We start from the raw sequence: 26286 nt of genomic DNA, 5'->3' as shown, positions 1-26286 counted from the left end.
TCATACATCATTTAAGGCTTATTATAAGCTTGTATGCACTTATCTTTAGTGTTTCAAGACTAATAAAACTCGAACGATTCATAATAGGTCAACTAGGAGTAGCCAACATCATCAACGAGCATTAGGTCATCTTTCAGATGGTATATTTAAGCCTCGATCCATCCCGCACTCCCGTGCACCAAGGGCCCTGTCAATAAGGCGTCAGCGCTCGCTGTGTTTGGGGCGAGGCAGAGTTTGGCTACCGCAGTGGTAAGTGGTCAGCTCTCACCTGCCTCAGGGGGTGGTGAAAATCAGCTAATTATGGTCTTGAGCGCAGGATAGGATAGAGAGAATGACCTTCACTCCAGACGGCGCACACCCCGCTGAGTTTCGCTAGTCACACTGCAGGCCCAGGTGTTGCAGTACAAAGTGGGCGTCACAGCTGGGTAGTGGACAAATGCGCGGTGTTTTGATGTCATTCATGCTGTTATATGGTAAACATGGGAATTTTGAATGTCAAGAAGCATGTGCTTGCTGACATTAAGGAAGCGTATATGTTTTGTATATGCTGTGGCAAGAGAACGTATGTGAACCCTTTGGAATGACCTGGATCTCTGCATAAATTGGTCATAAAATTGGATCTGATCTTCATCTAAGTCACAACAATAGACAAACACAGTGTGCTTAAACTAATAACACGCAAACAATTATACGTTTTCATGTCTTTATTGAACACACCGTGTGAACATTCACAGTGCAGGGTGGGAAAAGTATGTGAACCCTTGGATACTGGTATATAACTGGTATTAAAACAGGTTGACCCTACTTTGGTAGCAATAAATTCCACCAACCGTTTTCTATAGTTGCGGATCAGACCGGCACAACGGTCAGGAGGAATTTTGGACCATTCATCTTTACAAAACTGTTTCAGTTCAGCAATATTCTTAGGAGGTCTGGTGTGAACCGCTCTCAAGGTCATGCCACAGCATTTTAAATGGGGTTGAGGTCAGGACTCTGACTGGGCCACTCCAGAAGGCTTATTTCCTTCTGTTGAAGCCATTCTGTTGTTGATTTACTTCTGTGTTCTGGGTCGGTGTCCTGTTGCATCACCGAACCTCTGTTGAGCTTCAATTGGCGGACAGGTAGCCTTACATTCTCCTGCAAAATGTCTTGATAAACTTGGGAATTAATTTTTCCATCGATGATAGCAAGCTGTCCAGGCCCTGAGGCAGCAAATCAGCCCCAAACCATGATGCTCCCCCCACCATACTTTACATTTGGGATGAGGTTTTTATGTTGGCGTGCTGTGCTTTTTTTTCTCTCCACACATAGTGTTGTGTGTTCCTTCCAAACAACTCAACTTTAGTTTCATCTGTTCACAGAATATTTTGCCAGTAGCGCTGTGGAACATCCAGGTGCTCTTTTGCAAACTTCAAACGTGCAGCAATGTCTTTTTTGGACAGCAGTGGCTTCTTCCGGGGTATCCTCCCATGAACACTATTCTTATTTAGTGGTTTACCTATCATAGACACGTCATCAGAGATGTTTGCATGTTCCAGAGATTTCTGTAAGTCTTTAGCTGACACTCTAGGATTCTTCTTAACCTCGTTGAGCATTCTGCGCTGTGCTCTTGCAGTCATCTTTGCAGGACGGCCACTCCTAGGGAGAGTAGCAATAGTGCTGAACTTTCTCCATTTATAGACAATTTGTCTTACCGTCCCAACCTACACTGTGAATGTTTAAATTATGTATTCGATATATACAAGAAAAATGCAATAATTTGTGTGTTATTAGTTTAAGCGCACTATGTTTGTCTATTGTTGTGACTAAGATGAAGATCAGATCAAAAGTTTTGACTAATTTATGCAGAAATCCAGGTAATTCCAAAGGGTTCACATACTTTTTCTTGCCACTGTATGTCTATCATTAAACTCAACATTTCCAAACAAGACACAGAATAAGCATGGTACCACATGTCATCAGCTATTAGTGATAATAAATGTAGCATTGTCAGATTTGTAATTTAAAAAAGAAATCTCTCTCCCCTTTAGCCATGACCGAACAATGCAAGACATTGTCTACAAGTTGGTACCGGGGCTACAAGAGGGTAAGTGTCTCACTTTGGTTTCTCTCCTTCCTTGTCCCCTCACCAAAAAATGAAATATATATATTTGAATCTGTCCATATACATTTCCAAACCAACCCCAGTTCGCCTTGAATCTTCTTCTTTCGGTGAGATTGGGGCTGAATGACTGAATAACAAACATCCCAAAACACATAGCCCTGAAATATCTATGAAGGATTTGACTTTTATTGATTTATCTGACAGACTGTAATGAGAGAAATCCTACTCCATACAGTCTGCCATCAAATTTAAAGAAGCCCTAGTGACAGTTACCTTCAGCCAAAGCAAGGCTCTAATTCTCCCTTGTGTCTCTCTCTCTCTCTCTCTTCATTCCCCTTTCCCCTCCTGCAGCGGAGATAAAAAAACAAAGAGACTTCTATCAGAAGCTGGGAATGGAAGTGCCCGGGGACATCAAAGGAGAGCTGTGCAGCATGAAACAACATCTAGATCCTCAGCGCAATGGTACGGTCCACTCTCGCCCGCCAGAGCCTATGCACACACACCTTCCCCCCCTCTATTTTCCCTACTTAGTATCACCTCTTTCCTGGATTCGGCCCAGGCGAATCAGAGTGTGAAAGTGGCGGTGCCTGTAAAGCACGGCGGTGTTGCGATCCAGCCCGACAACGAGGTGTAAACGCATGCCCAGAGAGTCGTCGCAGAGCAGGCCTAATTGGTCGCTCAAAACCCCTTCTGATTTCTTGTAATTAACGTTCAATATGGAAGTGGAACTGCTCTCGCCCCCCCGTTGGGCTGAGCTGTGGCTAACATCCTTACGAGGTCGTTTAAACAGAATTCTGGCAGAAATGGAACCCTTGTCAACACTCACTGCCCAGCAAAACAGAAATAGTGCAGAGCTTGTTGGCTAACAACAGGCGACAGCTCCGGCTCCTAGATATCCTGAGAGCCAAACCCCGGAGTGGGGAATGACATGAGTGTGCTAATGGACAGCTTCTATAATATCACCTTCACTTCAAGAGCACAAAAAGTGGCTTTCACTCTCATTTTATTTCTGTCTATTCCTTTCTTTCATGTTCTCTCTCTCACTTCTATCTCTCGCCCCCCCTCTTTCTCTCTGTCACTCCCTCTCTCTCTCTCTCTGTCCCTCTCTCTCTCTCTCTCTCTCTCTCTCTCTCTCTCTCTCTCTCTCTCTCTCTCTCTCTCATACCTCTAACATTCTTTTTCATTCTCTTTCATTCTCTCTCATATACACTGAGTGTACAGAACATTAGGGACACCCTCCTAATATTGAGTTGCAGCTCCTTTTGCCCTCAGAACAGCCTGAATTTGTTGGGGTCATGGACTCTACAAGGTGTCAAAGGACACCATATATACCGTATACTGAGGTGTTTGGAAATAGCCACAGGATGGTTTGTCAATACCGTCAATACTGTTGAAACTATTTCTTTTAAATAGATTACATTTTTTAATTTGTAAATTTTCATATTTGTAGCAATGTTTTAAGTAAATACCTGCAGTCAACTAGTGCAATGCGTTAGTAAATAAAGCAGATTGCTTTCTTATTTCACCTGTCACATTATTTTACATTATGAAGCTTACTTAGTTCCCAGCACAATTGAGCAAGTCACGTGTTTGTTTGTAAAAGCACAACAGGAGATTGACGAGTGTGTATGGACGAGTCACGTTTTATATTGAAAGTCAAAAGTGTTTTTTTTTTGCTTCAAGAGTGATCAGGGACGTGCAACCATTCTTTTCATTCACAGAAAATACATTAGTGCAACACATTCAAAATAAAATGGCTTCATTTTTATCAGATGGCAACAGAAGTGCAACGCTATTTGGCTGGCAGCCGCAAGTAAATGAGCAAAAATATTTCTAATGTTTAGGCCTATAGAGAGAATGTTGCCAACTACATTTCCTAATGTTTTGCTTAAAGTTAATCTAGCATTTTTCCGGAGGAAAATAGGCTGGCTACACCGAGAAGTACAGGAGAAAAGAAGCGCTGTCTGCTGATAGAATGCTGTTCATGAATTCTCATTTGAGTTTAGAAGTGCAACTGAAGCACAAAATGAGTCTGATGCCGAGCAGAAATTACAATAAGAAGCCATTTAGATCTGTGTTCACAAAACGGGGGCAAGAAATGTCTTGTGTTTTATATATTTTTTCCTTTGTGAAAAATGCTGCATTTCGTGTTAACACGACCCTTAAATTTAACATGCTATCTAAGTAAGTGGCTGGATTAATAAGGTGACGGGGCATCGTATTGTGTAAGCTTTCTGTCTTGTTTGAGAAGTCAAAGCCCTCTGGATGAGTTATTTGTATAGCTGCCCAAGGCTTTCTTGATTTCCTTATTTTTTTTCTCCTCCGTTCTCGGCCTGTCTGCTCCTCCCCCCTCTCTTCTCTGAGCAGAGCAGGCAGGCCCGTTGCCCTAGCGACTCCAGACTTCACAGTCCACTCAAACACAGTGTGTAGACATGCTGCTGGAGAGCCAGTACTGCATGCTTCAAAACTTTGTTCATTTGCATAATGCCTCTCGTTCACATTCGCTTGAAAATGTTCAAACTCGCCAAAAATGACATTCGGCAGCTCCTACCTATTTATGTATAACATTATGAACTGGATTGCCTGTCTTTGCAATTGGTTTATTTGTTTTTGAGCTCGTTAGCGTATTTAGCTAGCAGCCTCCATGCAAATTCACTATTACTTGTGCTGATTTTGTTAGCATTCTGATAATAGATGCCCAATTTTCTTATGTACTAAACCGGTAATACTGTAAATCCCGTGGTGAGAGAAGGACGGTATGACGATACCGCCCAACCTTGTCGAAACCATTCCACAGGGATGCTGGCCCATGTTGACTCCAATGCTTCCCACAGTTGTGTCAAGTTGACTGGATGTCCTTTGGATGGTGGGCCATTCTTGATACACATGAGAAACTGTTGAGCATGAAAAACCCAGCACTGTAGCAGTTCTTGACACACTCAAACCGGTGCGCCTGGCACCTACTACCATACTCCGTTCAAAGGCACTTCAATCTTTTGTCTTGCGCTTTCACCCTCTGAATGGCACACATACACAATCCATGTCTCAATTGTCTCAAAGCTTAAAAATCCTTCTTTGTTTGTATAGTCAGTGTGCATTAATGCCAAAGTCTCCATAAAGACCCACTTATGTGAAAAATCACATGAGTATTTTACATGCCAGCTCTTTATGACAATGTCCTCTGTGAGTGGTGTTTCGATGGTAAACAATGCTGTATGCTATGTAGAAGCTAATGAAAAAGAAAATGTTCTGTGACATATAGTGCTCAGATTAGCCCACTAGTTTCTTGTTTGTAAGACTTGATAATATCAGTGTCTTGTTTCCTAGAATTGTTCCAAAATGGAAACAAAGTCCACCTTATACTTAGTGTCATTGAGTTATTTTCAGGTTGGCTGAAGGTGTATCATAACCAATTTGGCCTCACTTGAACAGTAATCACTCTGCTTACTCTTGAGATTAGCTCGGGCTTTAGTACAAGAGTGCTCTCAAGCCTCACTGTCAATCCCCTTTGGAATGTACCGTGGAGAGCAAATGGGAGAACAATAGAAGATGGTTGGGCCCCAGTCCCATCGCCAATCATAGAGAGGGAGGAAATGTTTGTCCACAAACAAGGGGCTAACCTAATCAACTGAGCTCAGATAATGGCCCCTCGCTTCGCCGGGACGGAATTGAAAACTCAGGGTATTGGGAGATTCTCAAGGCCCTCTCTCCCAAGGTCTTTTCCATCACAGTGAACCAAAGATCCGGAGCCAACAGGTTTATTTAACAGGAGCTAGCCTCCCTCTCACCGCTCCACACCTATTTTCCTCAGCTTAGTTATTTCGCTGGTGTGTAGAAGCATTATTTCTCTCTTCCTTTTGCCAGTGACCATCGGCCCTTACTTTATAATGACCTCTCTCCATCTCAATTTCCCTATTCCTCCATCTTTGCTCAAATGGTTCCCCAAGACCAATTAAACCAGAGAAGAGGTCTGATTTGAGCCCCCTTGCAATCACAAAGGCAAAAGATCAGTTTGCCTTCATTAAAAGGCCCCCCGATTTGGATGACCGCGCTCAGACGGTGGACAAATCAAGTAAACTGCTTGACGCGTTGGGCCACGTAAATTCCTAATAAATGTAATTCTACAGTTGAATGGATACAGGCCATTTGGTTCATTAGAAAAAAAAGCCCTGTTTCTTGCCATCAGATGAGCATTGCTTGTGTTTAGTTAATAAAGAGAGCAGGTATGAAAGTCAATTATGTCCAGTCGACTAGATTAAAGGTTGAACACACTCCGAGTGATCCATTCTTGCCATTCACTCATAATTGTCTGGTAATCTTATATAGAGCCATGGCTGTATGAAGTAATATTCGTTAATGTGTTAAAACATTGAAATGATGGCGACTAAAATAAAGTATTATTAGGCTTGACCACTATCTGTCGCTCCTCTCATTGGTTGACAACAGGTGAGGTGAAAACGGAGGACACGGCAAATAAGGAAACAGCGGAGGACAAACCGGAGGAGGAGGAGAACGATTATCACCGCAGCGACGAGCAGGTAGGTGGACGTCCACCACACGCCACCTTCATTTCCTGCAGGACAGGAAGGAGTCATCTCTGAGCTCATCTTTCATTTTCTCTGTCCACGGTGCCATGAAATTACGAGCCCCATGCTTTGTCTGCTCAAGTGGAATCTCATAAAACATTATCCTAGGTTATAGGGGAATGTATTTTATACCATCTATTGCATTTTGCCTGTCATTGCTCATCCAAATATTTATATGTATATATTCTTAGACCATTCCTTTACATAGATTTGTGTGTATTAGGTAGTTGTTGTGGAATTGTTAGATTACATGTTAGATATTGATGCACTGTCGGAACTAGAAGCACAAGCATTTCGATACACTCGCAAAAACATCTGCTAACCATGTGTATGTGACCAATACAATTTGATTTGATTTGATTTAGGTGAACTATGTTGTAATGACCAGTTCACTACATGGTAGGCCTATAGTTGTTTTGGGTCGTATATCCACAAGTAGACAACCCAGCATGCCCCACATACAGCTCATTTAAAATACGGAAGGGTTTTTACACGAATCTCGTCTTGATGATCATTTGTATTCCAGTACATTCTCAGCTCTGTGGACGATATCAATAATGCAGAGAGCTTGTATTGTCTCTGCTCGTCGCCATTGTATTCACAAACAGTATTTTCCAGAAAAGAGCCGCCGTACACGCGTCACCACTATATAGCTTCAGGTGATTGGCTGTTTAACATGTAGCTATTGTCTCCGTAAAGAAAAGATCAACATGTTTTTGTAAAAACACGCAGTGTCGACTTGCAGCCAAGTGCCACGTCCTCTCTACTTGGCCGGGTGATTGTACCAGAGGTCAAAGGTCCCGCTCTTTTGGTATTCAGCAGAGGTGTGGAGTGTTGAACGAATAGCTAATAGAGCTGCTAAGCTTTGTGAGCAGAATACACGGAGGGGAGAACTGCTGTCCAGCGTCATGTGAGGCACGGGAGAAAGGGAGCGGGTGAAAAGGAGACAGTGGGGGGAGGATGTGAGAAAGAGATAAAATAAAAAAAGATTTGGAGGGTCGAGATAGAAGCCCTTTAAGACTCCGTGGGTGAGAGAGTCTGCTAAAATGACATGGCTGCAATGGAATTGTGGAGGAGATGAAGAAGCGCGTGAGTGAAAAGGATGGATAGAAGGAGGTCAAATCAAATGTTATTTGTCACATGCACATGGTTAGCCGATGTTAATGCGAGTGTAGCAAAATGCTTGTGCTTCTAGTTCCTGACCATGCAGTAATATCTAACAAGTAATCATTTAAGTCATTTAAGTCATAATCGAACCTAACAATTTCAGGTGATGAGAGGAATGAGAAACAGAGAGATCAGGTCAATGGGGAGAGAAAGAGAGGACCCTGAGGAGGGAGGTTATGCAGAAAGGGACGAATTGATAACCGAAAAAAGAACAGAAACCAAAGATGGCGAGGACGGATAACGAAATTGTCTTACAGGCAATGTTAAGATTCGTTACTTACTTGGAATAGTAATATATGAAATATTATTTGTTATATTAGTTATTTATTTACGCCGTCCATTCAGTACGGATAAGCAAACTTTTAGATTTACTTTGTGATTTTCGCCATTGTTTGTCCTTAATAAGTAATCCCTTTAATTTGATGCTTTATATTTCAATGCGTTATTATGTGCAGGATCGGTCTGACAGTTTGCATTCGCCGTCATTTAACCCACACGAGTTTTGATGTCAGCATTTGAAGTCGGCCTTGTTGTGACTTGATAGCCGGTATTTCATGGCTTTAATATGTATATTTCGTTTCGTGAAGATGCCAAAATGTTTATGGACAATATTCCTTTGATGTGTTAGATTTATTAAGATGGAATTTTGTTGTGATGAGAGACGTTTTTCTTGCTGTTTTGAATGACATTTATTAGACATTTCTATTGTTTTTATGGACATTACTATAGAACACTTGAAAACGTTATTTATGGATATTTTGGTTATTATAATGTGCATATACAGTGGGGCAAAAACGTATTTAGCCAGCCACCAATTGTGCAAGTTCTCCCACTTAAAAAGATGACAGATGCCTGTCATTTTCATCATAGGTACACTTCAACTATGACAGACAAAATGAGAAAGAAAATCCAGAAAATCACATTGTAGGATTTTTTATGAATTTATTTGCAAATTATGGTGGAAAATAAGTATTTGGTCACCTACAAACACGCAAGATTTCTGGCTCTCAAAGACCTGTAACTTCTTCTTTAAGAGGCTCCTCTGTCCTCCACTCGTTACCTGTATTAATGGCACCTGTTTGAACTTGTTATCAGTATAAAATACACCTGTCCACAACCTCAAACAGTCACACTCCAAACTCCACTATGGCCAAGACCAAAGAGCTGTCAAAGGACACCAGAAACAAAATTGTAGACCTGCACCAGGCTGGGAAGACTGAATCTGCAATAGGTAAGCAGCGTGGTTTGAAGAAATCAACTGTGGGAGCAATTATTAGGAAATGGAAGACATACAAGACCACTGATAATCTCCCTCGATCTGGGGCTCCACGCAAGATCTCACCCCGTGGGGTCAAAATGATCACAAGAACGGTGAACAGAAATCCCAGAACCACACGGGGGGACCTAGTGAATGACCTGCAGAGAGCTGGGACCAAAGTAACAAAGCCTACCATCAGTAACACACTACGCCGCCAGGGACTCAAATCCTGCAGTGCCAGACGTGCCCCCCTGCTTAAGCCAGTACATGTCCAGGCCCGTCTGAAGTTTGCTAGAGAGCATTTGGATGATCCAGAAGAAGATTGGGAGAATGTCATATGGTCAGATGAAACCAAAATAGAACCTTTTGGTAAAAACTCAACTCGTCGTGTTTGGAGGACATAGAATGCTGAGTTGCATCCAAAGAACACCATACCTACTGTGAAGCATGGGGGTGGAAACATCATGCTTTGGGGCTGTTTTTCTGCAAAGGGACCAGGACGACTGATCCGTGTAAAGGAAAGAATGAATGGGGCCATGTATCGTGAGATTTTGAGTGAAAACCTCCTTCCATCAGCAAGGGTATTGAAGATGAAATGTGGCTGGGTCTTTCAGCATGACAATGATCCCAAACACACCGCCCGGGCAACGAAGGAGTTGCTTCGTAAGAAGCATTTCAAGGTCCTAGAGTGGCCTAGCCAGTCTCCAGATCTCAACCCCATAGAAAATCTTTGGAGGGAGTTGAAAGTCTGTGTTGCCCAGCAACAGGAATGGGCCAAAATACCAGCAACAGTGTGTGAAAACCTTGTGAAGACTTACAGAAAACGTTTGACCTCTGTCATTGCCAACAAATGGTATATAACAAAGTATTGAGATAAACTTTTGTTATTGACCAAATACTTATTTTCCACCATAATTTGCAAATAAATTCATTAAAATCCTACAATGTGATTTTCTGGATTTTTTTTTCTCCTCATTTTGTCTGTCATAGTTGAAGTGTACCTATGATGAAAATTACTGGCCTCTCTCATATTTTTAAGTGGGAGAACTTGCACAATTGGTGGCTGACTAAATACTTTTTTGCCCCACTGTATGTCTCTTCTTTCACCCATTTTTGCAGAACAATTTCAATATAGGCTACAAGCGTTTCTCCATTCAGTGTTTCAGAACATGATTGGAGAATGGTGCTCGTTTAATAAAGTTAGATCAAAGCTGAATGTCTGCAAGATCACATAATGATAGTGTTCTACATAGTCTAACCGAATAGTATAACGTTACTGTAAATAAAAAAAACAGCACATTTTATTATGAGATGGTAAGATGATTGTGCGAATGGTCCGATTTTTTGCTCATACAGCCAAAACTGAACAGTACACGACACAAGGCAAAATAGATTGAAACAAAACACAAGTAGGCTACAGTTTGTGAACTGCATGCCAACCATTTGATATCAATCAGTTTCATGAGAATATGCACTTAGATCTCGAGTGATGTTGCATGAATGATGTTGCATGGACATTTCACTGGTAAAACTTGAAGAATAAGCCTGTCATTTACGATTGACAGTGATAAATGTGAATGGAGGGTGAGCACATACAGTTAAAGTCGGATGTTTACATACACTTAGGTTGGAATCATTAAAACTTGTCTTTCAACCACTTCACAAATTTCTTGTTAACAAACCATAGTTTTGGCAAGTCGGTTGGGACATCTACTTTGCGCATGACAAGTGACACAAAAATTGTTTTTGACCTAATTTCAGTGGGTCAGAAGTTTACATACACTAAGTTGACTGTGCCTTTAAACAACTTGGAAAATTCCAGAAAAGGATATAATGGCTTTAGAAGCTTCTGCAAGGATAATTTAACTAATTTGAGTCAATTGGAGGTGTACCTGTGGATGTATTTCAAGGCCTACCTTCAAACTCAGTACCTCTTTGCTTGACATCATGGGAAAATCAAAAGAAATCAGACTCGACCTCAGAAAAGAAATTGTAGACCTGCACAAGTCTGGTTCATCCTTGGGAGCAATTTCCAAATGCCTGAAGGTACCACGGTCATCTGTACAAACAATAGTATGCAAGTATAAACACCATGGGACCACGCAGCCATCATACCACTCAGGAAGGAGAGGTGTACTTTGGTGTGAAAAATGCAAATCAATTCCAGAACAACAGCAAAGTACCTTGTGAAGATACTGGAGGAAACAGGTATAAAAGTATCTATATCCACAGTAAAACAAGTCCTATATCGACATAACCTGAAAGGCCACTCAGCAAGGAAGCCAGACTGGCCTCCCAGGTGGCACAGTGATCTAGGGCACTAAATTGCAGCGCTAGCTGTGCCACCAGAGACTCTGGGTTCGCGCCCAGGCTCTGTCGCAGCCGGCCGTGACTGGGAGGTCCGTGGGGCGACGCACAATTGGCCTAGTGTCGTCCGGGTTAGGGAGGGTTTGGCCGGTAGGGATATTCTTGTCTCATCGCGCACCAGCGACTCCTGTGGCGGGCCGGGCGCAGTGCACACTAACCAAGGTCGCCAGGTGCACGGTGTTTCCGCCGACACATTGGTGTGGCTGGCTTCCGGGTTGGATGCGCGCTGTGTTAAGAAGCAGTGCGGCTTGGTTGGGTTGTGTTTCGGAGGACACATGACTTTCGACCTTCGTCTCTCCCGAGCCCGTACGGGAGGTGTAGTGATGAGACAAGATAGTAACAAACTAATAATTGGATACTACGAAATTGGGGAGAAAAAGGCCAGACTATGGTTTGCAACTGCACATGGGGACAAAGATCATATTTTTTGGAGAAATGTCCTCTGGGCTGATGAAACAAAAATAGAATTGTTTGGCCATAATGACCATCGTTATCTTAGGAGGAAAAAGGAGGAGGAAGCATGGGGGTGACAGCATCATGTTGTGGGGGTGCTTTGCTGCAGGAGGGCCTGGTGCACTTCACAAAATAAATGGCATCACGAGGAAGGAAAATGATGTGGATATATTGAAGCAACATCTCAAGACATCAGTCAGGAAGTTAAAGCTTGGTCGCAAATGGGTCTTCCAAATGGACAATGACCCCAAGCATACTTCCAAAGTTGTGGCAAAAAGGACAACAATGTCACGGTATTCTTTAAAAAAAAATGTTTTCCCCTATTTCAGTAGGTTAGTAGTTACTATCTTGTCTCATCACTACAACTCCCATACAGGCTCAGGAGAGACGAAGGTCTCTCTTAACACAGCACGCATCCAACCCAGAAGCACCAATGTGTCAGAGAAAACACCATGCACCTAGCGACCTGGTCAGCATGTACTGTGCCCGGACCACCACAGGAGTCGCTAGTGCACGATGAGACAAGGATATCCCTACCGGCCAAACCCTCCCTAACAAGGCTAGGCCAATTGTGTGTGTGTCCATGGACTTCCCAGTCACGGCCAGCTGCGACAGAGCTTTGGCTCGAACCCAGAGTCTCTTGTGGCACAGCTACCACTGCGATGCAGTGCCTTAGACCACACCTGGGAGGCCTGGACATCACAGTTCTGACCTCAATCCTATAGAAATTGTGTGGGCAGAACTGAAAAAGCATGTGTGAGCAAGGAAGCCTACAAATCAGACCCAGTTACACCAGCTCTGTCAGGAGGAATGGGACAAAATTCACCCAACATTTTGTGGGAAGCTTGTGGAAGGCTACCTAAAATGTTTGACCCAAGTTAAACAATTTAAAGGCAATTGCCTCTACTATTATTCTTACATTTGTCATTCTTAAAATAAAGTGGTGATCCTAACTGACCTAATACAGGGAATTTTTACAAGGATTAACTGTCAGGAATTGTGAAAAACTGAGTTTAAATGTATTTGGCTAAGGTGTATGTAAACTTCTGACTTCAACTGTAAGTTGAGGTAAAGAAACCGAGGGTATAACATGCCAGTAGAGACTTGATTCTGAAAGTAACGTTACTTGAAAAAGTAACTGTAATAATGCTACAATATTTGAACACAAGTAACTTGTTATATTATTCATAAAAGTAATAGATTACTGTAACGCGTTACCCCCAACACTGCTTATAAGTGTGAATTTTGAACAGCCACTCAACCCTATTTGGTAATAGTAATAACAGCAGGAGAGGGCTATGCATGGCTGGTTTTTGGACTTCTTCCGCCATGTCTGCTGGGTGACCTTCTAAAGGTTGACCTTGGGGTGGGGAGGGAAGCCAAGGCAGCCTAATGAAAGCAGCACAACACTGAAATTGAAAAGAGGAAGAACCATGAAAGCAACATTTAGCAGAGTATTGAACGTCTGCTCACGTTGGCAGAGGCACAAAGGTTTGAATTTTCACATCCAGGATATACAGACAATGGAATGAGTGTATTCGGTGTTAGTTATTTTCAAGTGAAATGAGCTCCCAATTAAAAAAGATACACAGACACTGCTTGATAATGTGATAAAATGATTTTTTAGAAAGACATGACATCAGAATATATAACTCCATGTTCTTGTATGGTGATTTTGGGATGCTAAATATGGACACACAGTTGAATTCGTAAGTTTACATACACTTAGGTTGGAATCATCAAACCTTGTTTTTCAACAACTCCACACATTTCTTGTTAACAATCTATAGTTTTTGCAAGTCGGGTAGGACATCTACTTTGTGCATACCACAAGTAATTTTTCCAGCAATTGTTTACAGACAGATTATTTCATTTATAATTCACTGTATCACAATACCAGTGGGTCAGAAGTTTACATACACTAAGTTGACTGTGCCTTTAAACAAATTGGAAAATTCCAGAAAAGGATTTAATGGCTTTAGAAGCTTCTGCAAGGCTAATTGACATAATTTGAGTCAATTGGAGGTGTACCTGTGGATGTATTTCAAGGCCTACCTTCAAACTCAGTGCCTCTTTGCTTGACACCATGGGAAAATCAAAAGAAATCAGCCAAGACCTCAGAAAAGTCTGGTTCATCCTTGGGAGCAATTTCCAAACATCTGAAGGTACCACGTTCACCTGTACAAACAATAGTATGCAAGTATAAACACCAATGACCACACAGCCGTCATACCACTCAGGAAGGAGACACGTTCTGTCTCCTAGAGATGAACAAACTTTGATGCGAAAAGTGCAAATCAATCCCAGAACAACAGCAAAGGGCCTTGTGAAGATGCTGGAGGAGACAGGTACAAAGGTATCTATATCCACAGTAAAACGAGTCCTATATCGACATAACCTGAAAGGCCTCTCAGCAAGGAAGAAGCCACTGCTCCAAAACCGCCATAAAAAAGCCAGACTGCACATGTGGACAAAGATCATACTTTTTGGAGAAGTGTCTTCTGGTCTGATGAAACAAAAATAGAACTGTTTGGCCATAATGACTTTTGTTATGTTTGGAGGAAGAAGGGGGAGGCTTGCAAGCCGAAGAACACCATCCCAACTGTGAAGCATGGGGGTGGCGGCATCATGTTGTGGGGGTGCTTTGCTGCAGGAGGGCCTGGTGCACTTCACAAAATAAATGGCATCATGAGGGAGGAAAATTATGTGGCTATATTGAAGCAACATCTCAAGACATCAGTCAGGAAGTTAAAGCTTGGTCGCAAATGGGTCTTCCAAATGGACAATGACCCCAAGCATACTTCAAACATTGTGGCAAAATGGCTTAAGGATAACAAAGTCAAGGTATTGGAGTGGCCATCACAAAGCCATGACCTCAATCCCATAGAACATTTGTGGGCAGAACTGAAAAAACATGACTCAGTTACACCAGCTCTGTCAGGAGGAATGGGCCAAAATTCACCCAACTTATTGTGGCAAGCTTGTGGAAGGCTACCCCAAACATTTGACCCAAGTCAAACAATTTAAAGGCAATGCTACCAAATACTAATTGAGTGTATGTAAACTGACCCACTAGGAATGTGATGAAAGAAATAAAAGCTGAAATAAATAATTCTCTCTACTATTATTCTGACATTTCACATTCTTAAAATAAAGTGATGATCCTAACTGACCTAAGACAGGGAATTTTTACTAGGATTAAATGCCAGGAATTGAATTTAAATGTATTTGGCTAAGGTGTATGTAAACTTCCAACTTCGACTGTAACTGTTTCACTGGAATATAAATGTAACATATTTAATAATCTCCCTAAACCATTGAATCTATCAAGCCATATTTTGTTCTTAAGTAATCGATACCTGCTATTCGCTACAAAGCTCAAAAAGAGTGAAACGGGGTGGTGCTCCAAAAACCTTCATTTACTCAATGCCTTACGCTATTGCATTAGTCATATCTGTGAATTTGCTCCGAGTCATACCAGCGCGGCAGTTCCCTAATGGTTCCACTAATGTAACGGCCCCGAAGACTGCTGCCGAACTACCATTAACTCTCAGTGCCTCACTCTCTCAATGGAAAGCTTTTGTTTGCATCACAATGTTCCCCTCATTGTTCGTTCCATTGAAAACCAACCATTTACACTTTACAGCAGTCTTTACACTTTACAGCGGTCTTTACACTTTACAGCAGTCTTTACACTTTACAGCAGTCTTTGCTTTCGATAGGTTCCATTGCCGCTGAGTATTTATTCGCGGATGATTTTCCACATTTGAGCACAACTCTGGAGACCCTTGTTTTTACTGGCTCTGTTGATGTTTTAAGGAGAAAGACAGGGGTTGCTAATGCCATCTGTTTCTATTAATGCATCCCTGGGTCTCCAGAAATCACCTGAAAATGGCAGTATAAAGCCACTTTACCAGGGCACTTTGTCTGTCTGTGTGCCAGTCAGAGGGAGAGGCCTGATGCTGGTAATGCAACGTGACTCCTTCAGGCACAGACTTGCCAAGCCACCTGCGGTACGGTCTTCGCTTGCCATGCTTCAAAAGTGTGCCACTCTCCATCTCCTGGCTTCTTGAGACAATGCCATGGCACACAGTCACCATGGAAGACAGCAAGTCTCATGTGGAATGGTATTTTCAACGTAGTGGTTGATATCACTTTCATGTACAGTATTTGCAGAATACTGAGAAGCCTGGAAGGAAAATTCAAGTGCCACCTCAGTCATTTTTTAAATGCGTGTTCATGTGTCTTCCCTCCTTGCAGGTCAGCATCTGTTTGGAGTGCAACAGCAGCAAGCTCCGTGGCCTGAAGCGCAAGTGGATCCGCTGCTCGGCGCAAGCCACGGTCCTTCACCTCAAGAAATTCATCGCCAAAAAGCTTAACCTGACATCGTTCAATGAGGTATGGCTAACCCACTTTAAGGCAAGGGGGGAGGTGATTTTCCTGCAGTAAGGCGAATTTGAGCTTGTCTAGTGACGAAGGACCTCTTTTTAAGGAGGCCCCAAGATGTAGTTTTGACTAGCTGTCTCTTTAAGCCCTTCCCATGCACTTTAAACTGAAAGACGATCCCTTTTAACAAGGCGTTCTTGGTTCTCTCAAGGCAGTGCATTTGTTTGCCTCATCACATACACTATCCAATCCTCTTCCTCCGCTGCCATTATTCTTCACAAAGCTTTTGCCATTCACCTTATGTTCTGGGGAAAATATGCCCTTGTAATATAATTTGCTTTCTGTCTTGTCATTGTGAGTCGCCTGTCACAACTGTATGCGGGAGATGTGATGTAACTTTTAAGCCGGTGTTCAATTGGCCTTTTATCTCGTATCCGTCTGTCTTGAAGATGTGTGTGTGTGCGTGTGTGTGCGTGCGTGTGTGTGTGTGCGTGTGTGTGCGTGCGTGTGTGTGCGTGCGTGTGTGTGTGCGTGCGTGCGTGCATGTGCGTGCGTGTGTGTGTGTGTGATGTCTTCAAAGCGTATGTTTCCATCACCAACGTCCGTGACGCAATACAGCTGTCAGCTGCTCTGTTGTTGTCTATTGAATATCAAGAGCCGGTCTTCATTCAAAATCTATTTTCAACACTAAACATAGAGGTGTACGTCAACAGTCCCTGCTGTGTCAAAGCACAGCGCGGCGCTTTCCCATGGGTTATATTTATATCTATAGGATAATTGGAGCATCCATCTTGATATTTCAGCAGACCTCACCAGGCCATGGAGAACAGTATTTATTAAATCACTGTACCTCACTAAGCCACGGAGAAGAGTATTCGACCACATGAGCTGAATGCGTTGCGTCACCCACACCATGTGTTTCATAATGTTTTATTTGTTTTCAAACTTGTTGCCATGTCCCTTAGCGCCCAAACACATGTACGCATGGGGAGAGGGAATGTGTTATGTTATTAATGACATTATCAACAATGGAATAAATACTCGAATACATGCTGTCTATTATTGCTGTAACTCTTGCTGTGGCAAGACGGTTTTACTCTGTTACCAAGATAAAATAACATCAAGGCAAAAGCAATGTCTCTCAGTTAGAAGGAAGAGCCAGCTACCAGTAGGTGCTGCTGTGGCAGTGCTGCTTCACACTGGCTTCCTCTCCTCCTCTCTCCCCTTTCCCCCTCAGCCCCTCAGTGTCTGTGTTGGGGAGAGTATTGATTGGCCGAATGCAGATGCGGGCAGCCGCCTCACAGAATATCAATGTTTAATCCACGGAGGAGGAGTGGATTGGCAAGGAAGTCTTTGATTCAATTGGCTACAATGAAGGTTTTTGTGCTTTTCCAAAAGACCCCCATGCGCAAGGTGCTAAGGGCCCACCGGCAAATGTACTTTTCCGTCTTTGTTTCCTCTCAAAGAAATGTAGATATTTTGACAGCACAGAGAGACCTCAAGTCTGAATCAAAAGGACAATATATAACATATAATCAAAGCAGTGCCTGTTTCTGACCGTGTGGGGGTTACAGCACACGCATTACACACTCCTAAGGTTAAAGGTATTTATTCTCTATATGCAGTGCAGCGGATTTCCCTTCCAGTGAATTGTTAATAAATGCATCATTCTTATATCTTCCATTCACAGCTGGACATTTTATGCAATGAGGAAATCTTGGGAAAGGACCACACTTTGAAATTTGTTGTCGTGACAAGATGGAGATTTAAGGTAATACTTATAAAAGAGTATGGGGTAGAATAAGTCTACTAAAATATTGCTTTTCCGGTTGTTTTCTGCATAGATCATCCACAGAGTTGCATGCTGATAAGCTGTGCACACACACACACGTCTCGGTGGAGAGGACAGCTTGCTCTCCAGAACTATTTAGAGACCTTTTCTCTCACGATGTGCTATGGTGACACAAAACCCAGAGATGAATGGAAGTGAATGTTACGATCAGAGCTTGTCATTTTAAACCCCGATGTTTTATACTAGGGGCTATGATAAGGATATAATCAAAGTAGTAGCCTCTCTATCTCTGTCTGTGTTGAGAAGGACATCTTTCCAGCTGTATTGTTTTCAGTCAGTTAGTCTTTATTTGTCATTTGTTTTGTTTGCATTCCAGAAATCCCCCCTCCTGCTGCATTACAGACCCAAAATGGATTTGCTGTAGTCGGACAGAACGGTTGTTTTGGCCCAGTGGCCCAGAACTGTGCAACGTACTATTTATGCAGAGACGATCAATCCCAACACCAAGCAAACACACCAGATCAGAAGTCCACACAAGCCAGCAAACAACAAACCCCAGCACAGATACTGCACCACTGGCGGGTTTAGATAAAAAAAAAAAAAACTTTTTTGTCCGCTATACATCCTAGATATGTGAAAGATTTGAGAGAAAAAAGCATATATTTATACTTTTGTACAGATGAGACATGGAACCAAGACACTACTGGTGCTCTGTTTACACATGAACAAGATGTCGGGGAATCGTGTGCCCATATTTTTTGTTTTTTTCCGACAGACTTCACTCCTCCGACCCTCATTGACTGATAAAAAGGCGAGGACGAGGATTTTTAACAGTTCATTTTATTTTTCAGGTTACACTCAAACGAGTCTTGGGAGCAAAGAAAGTATATACATTTATATAATAAGACATTGTTTCAAAGCTGTTTATTGCATTGTTGTATTGTTCTCTGATTTATTTTTTTATTTTACTTTAAAATTGCTTCGGGTTTGCTGAAGGTTGATTGTGAATAGGGGAAAAATGTGTGTACTAATTTATGTTCTATATACCAATATTGTACATAAAATGTCATTATGAGAGAGATTGAAAGGAGTAAGAAAGATACTTAAGATTGTTAGGAAAGGTTCACAGAAGTGCTTCAGTACGGTGCATTCGGAAAGTATTCAGACCCTTTGACTTTTTCCACATTTTGCTATGTTAGTCCACATAAATCTACACACAATACCCCAAACAGGTTTTTAGATATTTTTGCAAATGTATTATAAATAAAAAACAGAAATACCTTATTTACATAAGTATTCAGACTTGCTATGAGTTTCGAAATTGAAACAGGATTGTGTCGAGGCCCAGATCTGGGGAATGGTACCAAATTATGCAGCATTGAAGGTCCCAAGAACAACAGTGGCCTCCATCATTCTTAAATGGAAGAAGTTTTGAACCACCAAGACTCTTCCTAGAGTGGGCCGCCTGGCCAAACATCGCAATCGGGGGAGAGGGGCCTTGGTCAGGGAGGTGACCAAGAACCCGAGTTCCTCTGTGGAGATGGGAGAACCTGAAAGAAGGACAACCATCTCTGAAGCACTCCACCAATCAGACCTTTATGGTATTGTGGCTAGACGGAAGCCACTCCTCAGTAAAAGGGACATGTCAGATTGAACTCTTTGGTCTGAATGCCAAGCATCACAGCTGGAGAAAATCTGGCACCATCCCTACAGTGAAGCATGGTGGTGGCATCATAATGCTGTGGGGATGTTTTAGGCGGGAGGGGCTGGGAGACTAGTCAGGATCGAGGGAAAGATGAACAGAGTAAAGTACAGAGAGATCCTTGATGAAAACCTGCTCTAGAGCGCTTAGGACCTCAGACTGGGGCGAAGGTTCCCCTTCTAACAGGACAACGACCCTAAGACAATGCAGGAGTGACTTCGAGACAAGTCTCAGAATGTCCTTTAGTGGCCCAGCCAGAGCCCGAACTTGAACCCGATCAAACATCTCTGGAGAGACCTGAAAATAGCTGTGCAGCGACACTACACATCCAACCTGGCAGATCTTGGGAGGATCTGCAGAGAAGAATGGGAGAAACGCCCCAAATACAGGTGTTTCAAGCTTGTAGCATCATACCAAGAAAACTCAAGGCTGTAATCACTTGCAAAGGTGCTTTAACAGTGCTGAGTAAAGGGTGTGAATACTTACACTAACGTTCAAAAGTTTGGGGTCACTTAGAAATGTCCTTGTTTTTGAAAGAAAAGCACATTTTTTTGTCCATTAAAATAACATCAAATTGATCAGAAACACAGTGTACACATTGTTAATGTTGTAAATGACTATTGTAGCCGGAAACAACAGATTTTTTAATGGAATATTTACATAGGCGTACAGAGGCCCATTATTAGCAACCATCACTCCTGTGTTCCAATGGCACGTTGTGTTAGTTAATCCAAGTTTATCATTTTAAAAGGCTAATTGATCATTCGAAAACCCTTTTGCAATTAGGTTAGCACAGCTGAAAACTGTCGTTCTGATTATAGAAGCAATACAACTGTCCTTCCTTAGACTAGTTGAGTATCTGGAGCATCAGCATTTGTGGGTTCGATTACAGGCTCAAAATGACCAAAAAACAAAGAACTTTCTTCTGAAACTTGTCAGTCTATTCTTGTTCTGAGAAATGAAGGCTATTCCATGCGAGAAATTGCCAAGAAACTGAAGATCTTGTACAACGCTGTGTCCTACTCTCTTCACAGAATAGCGCAATCTGTCTCTAACCAGGATAGAAGGAGGAGTGGGAGGCCCAGGTGCACAACTGAGCAAGAGGACAAGTACATTAGAGTGTCTAGTTTGAGAAATAGACGACTCACAAGTCCTCAACTGGCAACTTTCATTAAAAAGTACCCGCAAAATACCAGTCTCTACCTCAACAGTGACGAGGCGACTCTTGGATGCTGGCCTTCTAAGCAGAGTTGCAAAGAAAATTACATTTCTCAGACTGGCCAATAAAAATAAAAGATTAAGGTGGACCAAAGAACACAGACACTGGACAGAGATATGGCTTTTTATTTGCATCTCTGCCTAAAGGCCAGCATCCGGGAGTCACCTCTTACCTGTTGATGTTGAGACTGGTGTTTTGCGGGTACTATTTAATGAACTTGCCAGTTGAGGACTTGTGAGGCAATTGTTTCTCAAAATAGTGTACTAATGTACTTGTCCTCTTGCTCAGTTGTGCACCGGGGCCTCCCACTCCTCTTTCTATTCTGGTTAGAGCCAGTTTGCTCTGTTCTGTGAAGGGAGTAGTACACCGCGTTGTATTGTGTGTAGATCGATGAGGGGAAAAACTATTTAATCCATTTAGAATAAGGTTGTAACATAACAAAATGTGGAAAAGTCAAGGGGTCTGAATACTTTCCGAATGCACTGTATATTGTTGGGCTACTTGTATATGTAATATTGGGTTTTTAATGTAGAGCAGACTCCTTATCAGTATATAGAAAGGCATCTTTTAGTTGTCTGAGAGAGAAACAAAACAAATATATCAAATCTTCTGCCGTGTAAAAAAGGAAATAGTCTGAAATTACGTTGCATTGCTACATGCACAAGATATGAATTAGAGACAGTCTATGAAAGCAGCCCGCTTTTAAACTATTCCAGTGATTACTACATCTCAATTGCATTGCCATCAAATACGATTGACCATTAAATCAACCTGGTTTCGTCTAACAGTATAATCAAGCAAGAACTTGGGAGTATTGTTTGAAACATCTGTGTCCAAAAAGCCTGCAAGGTAATATTATGCAGCTACTGTTACTCTTGCTATCGACAGGAGGCACTTGTATTGATTTATTCTCTTTAGGTATTCATACCACAATAAATCCGTCCTCGTGTTTATTCGACCGCACTTCACAGCTCCCTAGCCCTGCATATTGTTTCGAGAGATGAGGAAGTGCAGCCACATGCATATGAGATGGCCGAGCACCCAGCAGCTGATAGCATTAGCATCCCAGTCCTTTGTAGAATGTATTCCTCTGGGTTACAGTGCAGCATCCCACCACTTCTTCTATCCCTATGTCATCGCGACCTTTAGTGCCAAAGGCTTGAAAACCCCCCTTGACTTGATCTTGTATTTCCGTGTGGTCAGCTATATGAAAGTCAATGAGATTTAATCTATTTCACAGCAGTATGGGACCTGAGATATAAAGCTGTTTGGAACAGAGAGTCACATATGAAACAGTTACATTTGAGACGTTATTAAATTGACAAGAGCTTGAAGTTTTTTCATTATGTGGAAGAAGCACACTCAGACGTGAAAGATTAACATGCTCTTTTGAGCATATGAAATAAATGCATTTTTTGATATGATAGTATCAAAATCAGATTACTTTTGTACCTTTTTGAGGTGGCTCTAATTTTGGTGCTAATTTGAGCGTGTCTAATGAGAGTTTGGGGAGAAAGTACTTCAGAGATTAATGGCTCAACTGTGTATTACGGGATCCAGGGCACGGAAGGACAGAACAGTCTTAATTCATAGTCATGGCCACCCTTTTCTTCAGTGCAACTGAAATATGCTTTCCTTGAACTGGACCATAAATGAACATTTCAGACCTCACATAGCATTACCTCACTGCGCTGTCAATATTACTGTCAATAATTGTTGATTCCCCTCCTTGTATTTATGTAAGGAAAGCTGTCGATCTTGTTCACACACAGTCCAAATAAGGTCTTATAGGTGCATATTATATTTTAAAAATACTTTCATACCTGTCTCTACCAAACCAGCTTAACCAAAACTCATTTTTATTTGGTTAACGGTCACCCCATCAGTAAATGCATAAATGCTATTCATATAAATACTTTTTTTTTTTTATCCATACTTCGACCATATTTGTTGAGATGTCTTACAGTGCAAAAAAATTGTTGTATGCATATGGCAACACAATATGTGTAAAGCCTGCCTGGCTCATTTCCTGTTGTTTTTATCAGTACCTTCTGCCTTTGACCTTAGCTTACCCATCCAAGAGCTGAAAGATGTGCAAGCATTTTTTGTCAATATTGACCGCTTGGCTCCTGTGTGAATGACATATTAATTTTGTGTTACAGGCCCCGTATATTTACATTAGCTTGGTTTGAACAGCATATTAGCCATGTAATCATTACTTTTCGCAAAAATGCTATCAGAGTAAACAATGAGGTAACTATTTCCCAGCAGAACCTATGTAATTCTTAAGAACTGGTATAATTGGAACGAAGGCATGTTACATGTTTTTTTTTTTTTTTTTACATGATTCAGATATTCTTTTCTCTACTTGTTTTACATGTATGCGAGTGCTGTTCAGTAACCCTGTGATGTGATCTCTGGAACATAATGGGGGGGGATGGGGCTTTGTTTTGGGGCCTTTGCCACTGTGAAGGCTGGTGCCTTCTCTTCTTTTCTCTCTTCTTGGAGCTGAGTACGGTGCTAACATCTTTTCTCTAACTCTAACTCAATCTGGTTCAAATCCGCTTCAGAGAGTTCAAATGAGTGCTGTGGATTCCGCGGCCTGTAGTACTTCAGTCACTCACTAATCGGGCTTCGTGACGACGTGCCCTAGTGCCTACATGCTGGAGTCCAGGGGTGTGATGTCTTGTCGTGTCTGTCTCACTTTCTCTCTGTGCAGATGACAAAGGTGCTGTTTTTATCTTGTTGATTTGTTTGTTTGCTTGCTCTGGAAAAACAGAATAGAGAGAAAGGTAAATAACGTTTTGGACCGTGAAGAAGTTGCTGTTATTTGAAAACACACAAAAAGCGGAGAAGCTGAGGTAGCTATATACCTGAATGATTCTTCTTCAGAGAGAAAGAGTATTTATTTGGAGTTATTTTCATGCGACTCACAGTAACCTCAGTGAAATGCTTGGGGATCCCTGTTTTAGCTGTAGTTGTCCTTTCTGCTCTATGGAATTAGTACAGAAAGCTCTTCTTTATCACTACACTTTCACGACTTCTAGCAGTTGGACATTCGCCAGGTGCCTAGTGCCGGCACAGGTATTGTTGTTAGAATTTTTCCAAAGTTAACTCATACCCCAGGAGTCATGCCTGGGAGGTGTGTGGAGTAACGCGGGGGCAGGTTCCACCTCCAGAGCACTGGATCGGATCGATCTTCACACTTTTATCATCCCTACGTTGAGACATCAGTGTCGCTACACTTGACAGCTGGGCTAAGAGGCTTTTACATGCTTCCCTATTCTGCTCACTGCAGAGCGTGGTTCGTATCCAGACTGAACCGTTGCCAATGTGGAGACCGTGACATGTCAAGGCCTCAACTCATAAACTCCTCTTTTCTCATTTTCTAGACTCTTATCCTCTCGTTATCTCCGAATTATCCACACCGCGGTTGGGGCGAGCTGTACGTAACTGATAGTCTGATTGCCTGAACTTGACTACCAGCTCATTTCAATGTCATAATGCTACTTATGAAGACCAGAATAAGCCATGGTACCTGTGGAGGCTTTTAACCTACTTTTTTAAAGAGCAATTAAGTCTTAATAATAGTTTCGTGAAACATTGGCAGTCATTTTTGAATGGATGCCCTGGATAGACACCAAAGTATTCCAGGTGGTCTCAAAATGGCCCAGTGTTTATGTTCCTGTAATAACAGTCTCCACTCTGAGAGTGTGATGGCTCTTTTTCACTCTGGCCCCCTGAGCTCTCCTGTAAAGCTCTGTAATCACCCAGGCGACCCCTACGTCTGACCGGGGTCACTCAGGCGGCTAGTCTGGATGAAACACACTCCACAAATACGGATTGTCTGGCCAGGGCAGCACTGCACCACTGCACCCACTCAGAAAAGGCAGCTTGGCTCTTGACGGTGCCATGCAGCGAATCACAATCCCACAGGTGGTACCGATTGAGGGGTAACTGTCTGGAGTTGGCTTTCATTTCAACATGATATTTCCATTTCAATTGTCTATTTCAAAGGTGTTTAACTATCATCTGCAACTTTGACCCGACTCTGGGAATGAGGAAAGAGATGTGGTCTGGATGTCACAGTGAGTTCATTAGCCTGATAAATGTTACAGTCATATTTTCCTTCAAAATGAAGGGAAATAAATCCACAGTAACCAACCTTCACAGTGGCGCACTGGTCATCGATATAATCTGTCCGAATTTTGTATTATTATTATTTATTTATACTGTAAAGTTATGAATCCTGCAGTAGCTTTTTGTTTTTGAAAAACATACAGAGATTTGATATCCTTCCCTGTGTTCATTATTTTTATTTTTGTTTTGTTTAAAACATACGATTTTATGGCCTAAATTATGAATTTATAACTGTGCTCCCTCTTTTGTATTGTAAGTGATCGCGTCTACTCAATGCTCTCTGTGTACCAACAGCACAAGCTGTGCTCCTCTTTGGGTCAAGGTCTGGCAAAATTAAAACTAATGTAAAACTGGCAATGTGGTAATTGTATTTGCAAGGAAAATGTGCAATATCCTTTTCTCAGATGGTTCCAGGTTTCAGAGTAAAAATTCCATTTAACGTATTTTTTGGCTTTCCAGTCAATTCCTCAGGTCACAAAAATGCCTTCCTGGTCTTGAGGGTGACCAGGAATCTCAGATCACACTAATGCACCCGGATATGAAATGGCTGGATTTTATTTTGGTCTTGTCGCTCTTGTTTATTTTATGTCTCTGTTACACAAATTTCCTCAGAAAAAAAGTTCTGGGTTAAACACAGGCACTTATTCAGGTGTCCTTTTCCTTGTTCTCTTTTTTGTATTATGATTATTTATTTCCATTGCCACATGAAAGGAGTTTTTGGTAGAGAACTGGGCTGGAATTTGTTACACACAATTATTAAGGATGTTTTTTGTCAAAAACGTAAGTGTGTATTTCATCAATAAATGCCTTTAAAAGTGGCTGTAATGCCTTGGTGTCTTTGCTCTGTCTGATCCCAAAGAGATTGCTCACACAGCGTGGTCACTCAGAATAGATGTAACATAGTAAATGTACATTTGTAGCCCTCCAGTTATTATGATATGTTACGTTTGGTGTGGTTACTAAAGACAGAGGGTTACTTAAGACAGAGACGATAGGGTGGAGGTTGGTCAGGATATGTGGGCGTATAACGCAATTTTCTAGCAACCCAATGGTTGCACGTTCGAATCACATCACAGACAACTTTAGCATTTTAGATAATTAGCAACTTTGCT

At 41.9% G+C, this 26286-nt stretch overlaps 1 protein-coding gene across 1 annotated transcript in view; it reads left to right on the top strand.

Moving 5' to 3' along the window:
- Positions 1 to 25992, top strand: part of LOC115129159 (polycomb group RING finger protein 3) — a 46507-nt gene extending 20515 nt beyond the window's left edge. Inside the window, exons 5-10 of the mRNA XM_065018668.1 lie at positions 2031 to 2086; positions 2456 to 2566; positions 6551 to 6642; positions 16196 to 16333; positions 18012 to 18092; positions 18490 to 25992. Of these exons, the coding sequence (XP_064874740.1) occupies positions 2031 to 2086; positions 2456 to 2566; positions 6551 to 6642; positions 16196 to 16333; positions 18012 to 18092; positions 18490 to 18537 (526 nt within the window). The 3' untranslated portion in view covers positions 18538 to 25992. The remainder of the gene's footprint in view (positions 1 to 2030; positions 2087 to 2455; positions 2567 to 6550; positions 6643 to 16195; positions 16334 to 18011; positions 18093 to 18489) is intronic.
- Positions 25993 to 26286: the final 294 nt, after the last annotated feature.

The sequence above is a fragment of the Oncorhynchus nerka genome, linkage group LG5, assembly GCF_034236695.1.
Source record: "Oncorhynchus nerka isolate Pitt River linkage group LG5, Oner_Uvic_2.0, whole genome shotgun sequence".
Classification (NCBI taxonomy): Eukaryota; Metazoa; Chordata; class Actinopteri; order Salmoniformes; family Salmonidae; genus Oncorhynchus; species Oncorhynchus nerka.
This window is presented reverse-complemented; position numbering and strand designations above follow the sequence as displayed.